Here is a 7523-nt window from a genome sequence, read left to right on the forward strand (position 1 = left end):
ATTAGATATTTTCACATAATTTGTTTGTGATGAGACTGGGACCAACAGAAGTGATGTCTCGTATCTAAACGTCAGAGCAAATGACCTCCAAATTTTTAAAATGGCTGTCACATGTCTTAATTACAAAGGTGTATAAGGTCACTTGAGAAAAAAGAGAGACAAAGAGAGGAGAGAGAGAGAGGAAGAAAGGAAGGAACCAAGAAACAAAGAAAGAAAATTCTGAACTTCATTAAACCCTCACAAAAACCCCATCAAACTCCAAAGCTATTTAAGCTGCAGCTTTTCTGTCTTCTGGGAGTCATAATACAAAACCACATTTATATCACACTAATGTCAGCATTTTTATTCTCTTGTTCATCCCTCAGGGGCCCTGAGAATGTCTGACTCCTTTATGCTGATCTCCTTACGGATGAGAATACTGAGGTATGGGAAGGTCAGGCAACGATTCTAAGATAGCACAATCCTGGGGGTAAGGTGAGAGGAAGACTATAAAATTCAGCAAGCTTGCCCAGGCTCCATATTCTTTCCACAATCTGTAATGGTCACAACAGTGAAGTCATTCTATCTATTAAAGTTTCAGAACATTCCTTCAAGGAAAGAGGGTAAACTAAGTTTGAGAAAAATAAGAAAAAAATATTTTAACAGTAAATTAAAAAAATGCTTATACGGGGGAAAAGATATTTAAACTACACACAGACAATATGAATGTTGCCACTAATAACATCTGAAGAAATAACATCAGCAGTTATCTGATAACATGGATGAAAATGCCCATTACAAAAGCCTTCACACAGATACACACACACAAGCAGAAATTAATGGAGAATCCTACCCCAGTTGCCTGTAGATGCTGCCTGAATTCATCCATAGTTGTGTTTGAGATGCTCATATCCCGAAACATTCCTTCCAGTTTTGATGTGAACTGACATCCGCATTCAGTCTGTGGAAGAAAAACAAATATACACAAATAAACCATGGATTTTTTTTTCTTTTTTTTTTTTTACAAATAGTTTATTGTCAAATTAGTTTCCACATAACACCCAGTGCTCATCCCCACAAGTGCCCTCCTCCATGCCCATCCCCCCCTCCTCCCCAGGTCCATCAGTCCTCAGTTTTTGTCAGCATTCAAGAGTCTCTCATGGTTTGCCTCTCTCCCTTTCCCCCACCATTTCCCCCCTTCTTCTCCCCCTTGTTCCTCCATCAAGTTCATCCTAATCCTCCTATACGTGCAAACATATGATATTTGTCCTTCTCTGCCTGACTTATTTCGCTCAGCATAACACCCTCAAGGTCCATCCATGTTGCTACACATGGCCAGATTTCCTTGTTTCTCATTGCCAAACCATGGATTTTTCTATGAGCAAACGTACAAAGAAATAAATTCCTCCACGTTACTGACATCCTTTCTAAATCTTTCCAACAGTTACTCCACGCCTGTGGGTACCAAACTTCAGTGGATTTAAGACCAGTGTATTTAGGAATAGCCCAAGAGTAAAATGAAGGTTCCCAGACTCTTTCGGAGACTCCAATATACCTCATTCAAGGTAGGAACCATTACTCTGCGTTTTTAACACGCACCCCAGGCGATATGGGTACACACGGTCTATGAACCACACTTTGGGAAACAAAACTACATGTGATACTCCCGTCAGTATTTCCTTTGCACTAATCCTCCCCCAAATCTCCACGAGTGTATCCTGCCACACCAAGAGAAATTCCAGCAAACTCTGACTGTCCCAGAACCTAAGCAAATCTCAGGGCAACCTGTTCAAGAAAAAAAAAATCTGGCTTCATTAATTTATAGAACATATGTTTTAAATCAATTAAATATTTTCTAAAGGCACGTTGGCATTCCATCACGTAACGAACATTGGTTAGGTGCATGTCATTCTGGTATAGACAACTTACCTTTAACTTAGATATCATGTTTTTTTCAGAGTCATCGGAAACACTTTTATTTGTGAGAAGTCTCCTTGCCAAGTGTTGTTTATAATAACGTTCAAATACATCTTTTTCTTGCATAAACCTAAAAAGGACCATTGCCTTATCCAATATTGTTTCTACTTCCTGTTCTGTTAGCTGCAAAACCAATGAAAAGACAATTTAATAATTATAAAATTTTAGTTCTACGAAAACAGCACCACAAGTCATCTGCAGTTTAAAAAGAAGACCGGCAACAATGCAGTCTGGTTGAGAGCTGTCAGGAGGGACTCAGTTTGAGAACACGCCTCCTTCACAAAGCAGCCCCGTTCTTACATCCTCATCTGTGCAGCCCCGGTCAGGGGCCGGAATGGGTTCCTTCCCCTTCCCCTCCAGAGAGGGCTACCACTGAATGCAGCAATGAGGTGGTAAGGGCTAGATTAAAGGATGACTCAGAACAAATGGAATTTTAATCACAAAAAAGAATATTAAATACTTTTCCATAGTATTTAGGCAGAAATTTACACAGGCAAAAAGATATTTTGATGTAAGCTCTTCAAAATCTAAACTGTGCAAACAGAAGGGTTATAATTGGTTATAACTCAAAAACTATAAAGTTTGTCCTCATCTTTTAAGTAAGGGTAAGATATTATAGCCAATTAAGCATATAGTAAAAAAAAAATGAAAGACTAAATGGATGTCATCTTTCCTATGGCGATCTTCCTCTTGTCTGCTGCTCCGTTATAGCTGCCTGCAGCATTTACTGCTGTTCCCTTTTGTCTCACAAATTCTAAGATGAAGTTAAAAAACCAATGTATGTGTGACCATAATATGCATAATTTAGTTTTCTGTAGTAAGCTTCCAAGATCCCTGATAATATATATAATAAAAGGCTTTCAAACTACTTTCTGATAGCTATTCTAATCCACTCCTTCAAATTCTGGGCATCCATGTCTTGTCGGATACATAACGCCCAGAACAAGGTGACAATAGCCAACATCCCATGCTGTAGACAGCAGTCTGCTAGCTGCCTCTCATCTCTACAGCGTATCTAAACCTCACAGTCCATGAAGACTGTTTAACAACTGTGACTGTGTAGCTGTTTGGTTTTGGTATAAATTATACATCAAGTGAAATGTCAAAGTACTTTTGACCATTTTAAATACCTTAAGCAATCCTTTTCAAAGATCACAGCACACATTTAAGCACAGCAAAGGGCTAGGGTTTAATTTTATGTCTACCAAATTCACTAATTTTATATTCCCTAATTTTGTACACAATTTTAAATCTATAAATAAAACTTCATGTGTTTTCAAATGCATTAATACTTACCCCTTTGACTCCCTTTTTCAGCTTATCATCAATAAATAATGAGAGGTATTCAGGGGACCTGGAGTTGAGGTTGAGAAAATACTCAAAGTCACCCGCAATAGTTTGTTTAAAGAGCCGGTCATTATTAAACGATTCCTGGAGGAAGCGATCAAACCTACTCTTCAGATCCAATAAGCCCTTACAAATAAAAACAAAGAAATGAGGATACAGCATAAGTTTTTCTATACAATACACACATGATCAGGTATGTTTGCCTTAAGTTTGCTGGTAATGAATGTGTGTGTTCAGTGTTAAATTCACAGGTTCCTACCATTATTTTCAAGCCTGTACCTAATCCTGTATTCAAAAGGTCAGCAAGGAGGGAAGCAGTCTATTTTCTATTTACATATTACTCTACTGAAGCTGAATAAGAGCTTCTGCACTATTTCTCCACATCCTTCTCTTCTTGACTAAATGGATAAAGCCCAAGAAAAATCAGCTTTAAAAATGCACCAAAAAAGCGGATTATTTATACTGAAACATGAAAAACTTAAGGCATGAATGAGAGCATTTTTTTTTTTTGCAAATAGTTTACTGTCAAATTAGTTTCCACATAACACCCAGTGCTCATCCCCACAAGTGTCCTCCTCTATGCCCATCTCCCCTCCCCCCCACATCCATCAGTCCTCAGTTTTTGTCAGCATTCAAGAGTCTCTCACGGTTTGCCTCTCTCCCTTTCCCCCACCATTTCCCCCCTTCTTCTCCCCCTTGTTCCCCAGTTAAGTTTCTCCTAATCCTCCTATACGTGCAAACATATGATATTTGTCCTTCTCTGCCTGACTTATTTCGCTCAGCATAACACCCTCAAGGTCCATCCATGTTGCTACACATGGCCAGATTTCATTGTTTCTCATTGTCATGCTGTATTCCATAGAGCAAACATTTTAGAATGAAATGTATTTATATTGAAAAGTTATTTCTTCTAATACCCTGAGTGTGAACGCTAAAGCATAGAAAAAAGTAGTAACTTTCATTCTTGAGACCATGTAAATAAGATCTTCATCAAGCAGGTTAATAATAAAAGAAAAGCAGCAGCTGAGTGTGGTTCCCTGATATAAATATATACACATAAGACATACGGCTTAGTAGAAGTGACCTTTCTATTAGTAGATGTCAAGTTACTACAAACTTACAGAGATTGTCCTGCAGTCACTCACCTGGATATAGTCAACAGGATTCTTTCCTTCTCCTTCTTCAGAAACCAGGGCTTTACCTTGCTCCCTCAAATAGGAACTCATACACTCACACATTGTTTTCAAGCCATTTGGCACGCGACTAAATAACTTGTACATGCAAGCAAGGTCTGCAATCAGAAAGAACATACAGATCGTCTATATTAAAGATTAAGGAAAAAAATGTGAATGTCTGTTCATTCCGATTTGTGAAACTTAAAGAAGCTTATTTCTCCACCACTACTACTCACTGACCACATGAAAAATTACTAAAAACCATCCAGCAAAATAGACAAAAGGAAAAAAAATCAGGCTGGTTAATAAATGGTTATTATTGCCAATTTATGAAATACAGCTTTCATATAAGATGCTTTGAGAACATTAGTAAGATGCCTTAGCAAATTTCAGTTTACATGGAAAAATGCCCATACAGTGTAACAAGAAAGCCACAAAAAAGAAAACTGCAATTCTGAGTTCCTATACAATTCTCATCTAGAGCCCACTCATATACTATGAAAGGTCTATCAAAAAGATAACTTTAATTATGGTTTAATTAGGAGCCAACACAGTAAGAAATCTAAAAACCAGTGAAAAGTCTTACAATATTTTTAGGTATGTCTATCTCAAAGTTCAAACAACATGATAATAAAATAAAATAAAATATACTAGGAGTTACTTCATTACACACCATATGATATTTACAGCTATATATATTCCTATTCCTTAGTATTTCCCTCAGAGCAATCCCTAACATTTTCCAGGTGATGTCCTAGGCCAATACTTCTGTTTCAAAACTTGGTATCTCACTATATTATTTTCATGCAGAATGAAAATTCTGGACTCTGTCCATTTCTATATTATTTTTCACAAGATTAAAATGTGGAGGTAAAATGCTTTCCTATATGTCTAGGGTTTCTTTGAAACTTACTGGGAGACTCTAGGTGTCAAAACTGTATAATAATGTAAAAAAGTTTCATCATAAGAACTTTTGAAATGGAAGTCAGAATAGCAGCTTCTAGACTGGGGGCTGGGAAACGTTTTTCTGGAAAGTGCCAGACAGTAAATATTTTATAGACTTGTGGGCCATATGGTCCCTGTTGCAACTACTTCAGTTCTGCCACTGTAACAAGAAAGAAGCCACCTAGAACACATAAGTGAATGGGCGTGACTGTGTTCCCGTAAAACTTTATTTATGGACACTGATATCTAAAAATTTATGTAATTTTCATAAACAATAAAATATGATTTTTCTTTTGATTTTTTTCTTTTTTTGGCTCTAACCAAACTGCTGATGGGCCAAGCATGACAGGCTATAATTTACATGACGCTGATCTTTAAGAGCTACTTAGATCCTAATACTAAAGTTTTCTGTATTTGAGAAATACTTAGAAGCAAGTTAAAAAAAAAATACTTAGAACCAAATTCTAAAATTTGTTTCGGCGACTTTCAAAATTAAGTTTTATTAAACATTAAGTTTTCAGCAATAATACATGTCCAAAGTCATTTGAATACAGCAAATCTTATAATCACATCTGGCATAAATTACAATCAAATCTCCCATGTTAAAAACAGGTATTAAAAATGCAACAGCAATTTATGGACATTTACTATGGTAAATTTAGCATATCAAACGCGTTTCTAACAAAATGGTTCCCAACTTGTCTAATTTCTTCCTCTGTTGTTATAGTTTTGCTTAATTACACGTTGCTTATTTAACTGTATGGAAATTAATACAATTTCACTGTATTTAATTCACCATATACAAATGTATGGTGTAGTGGATAACAAGAAAGAGAAAATCAAAAATCAAACATTTCCGTACACATTTAATAAAATCAAATGCCATTTTAACTTAAATTTCATAGAGCTATCTGCATCTAATAACCCATCCAATTCATCCAGGGTTCATGGTCAGAAAACCTTTTCACTTTCTGATTTATGAGACGTTTGGCTTCATAATGGTTAAGTTGTGCCTCTGACATACTCTTGACACAATGCTCCAGAGCAGGGCCTAACACAATGAAGACATTTTGGAATCAGGCTCCTAGTGGGAAGTCAGGAAAACTGAAGCCAGTGCTTTAAAATTTAATTTAGAATCACAGATAGCTAGCTGTTTACTCACTGAAAACATGAAGTATTAGAGAACTATGGTTAAGTGTTCTGATATTTCTTCATTTATGTACTTATTAAGTACTCGTCATGTTGTCAGGCAAACTTACTGCCTTTCACACAAGCCTCCATGCAGATTTCAGAGATCCTGTAATTCAGGTATACCCAACAACTTCTCCACCAAACACCTCCTAAAGCCCATTTCTCCAGCCAATTTAATCCACCCTTTTCCACCTCCCCACAGGGTAGACAAGGAAACACTAACTCTAGATGACCATTTAGATCAGGGGTTGTCAAACTATAGCTCCTGAACCAAATACAGCCCACTGTCTACTTATACACCTCATGAACTAAGAATGGTTTCTACATTTTTAAGTGGTTGAAAAAAAAAAATCAGTGTTTCACAGGAACAGAGTCCAATCAGTCCATCTGTGTTACTGTCTATGCCTACTTTCTCACTATTACAACAGAGAGGAGTAGTTTACCGTATGGGCCTTTTACAAAAAAGTTTGCCAACCCTTGACTTAGACTTTACACATCCAGGGATAGCTTAGTTTAGAAAACATGACAAACATACTTAAAATGATAGATATGGGGGGAGGGGGCTTTTATAGAAGAAAACGTTTACCAGAAGGATCTTTTCTCTGGCTTAATAAAAACAATTCACACACAATTTTCAGAAAGAAATATATAGAAATAGAAGCATTCCAAAACACAAAGCAAGAATTACACTAAAGGAAGCACAGAAAACCTCCTTTCCTACCATCTTACTTTTCTCTCCTCTTACATCCACCTCTTCTTTCAGTGATTCATTTAAATATTGTTTTTCACTCATAATAAGTAAGTTGGCTAAAGTACTGCTAAGAGATCATCCAAAAAGCAGGAAAATAGCAAGAGTACCATGTTTATTTATTTTTTAAATGCTTATTTTGGGGGGGGGGGGGCGCAAGC

The 7523-nt window shown here is 36.7% G+C and overlaps 1 protein-coding gene across 2 annotated transcripts in view; it reads right to left on the reverse strand.

Annotated features, from left to right (window-relative positions):
* CUL3 (cullin 3) overlaps positions 1 to 7523 on the reverse strand; it is a 73614-nt gene that overhangs the window by 20384 nt on the left and 45707 nt on the right. For both annotated transcript variants that reach the window (XM_077748547.1, XM_077748548.1), the window contains exons 6-9: positions 4449 to 4594; positions 3253 to 3429; positions 1909 to 2079; positions 833 to 940 (exon numbers count right to left, since the gene is read on the reverse strand). In XM_077748547.1, the coding sequence (XP_077604673.1) occupies positions 833 to 940; positions 1909 to 2079; positions 3253 to 3429; positions 4449 to 4594 (602 nt within the window). The remainder of the gene's footprint in view (positions 1 to 832; positions 941 to 1908; positions 2080 to 3252; positions 3430 to 4448; positions 4595 to 7523) is intronic.

Source organism: Crocuta crocuta, unplaced genomic scaffold (assembly GCF_008692635.1).
Source record: "Crocuta crocuta isolate KB4526 unplaced genomic scaffold, BGI_CrCroc_1.0 scaffold229, whole genome shotgun sequence".
Taxonomy (NCBI): Eukaryota; Metazoa; Chordata; class Mammalia; order Carnivora; family Hyaenidae; genus Crocuta; species Crocuta crocuta.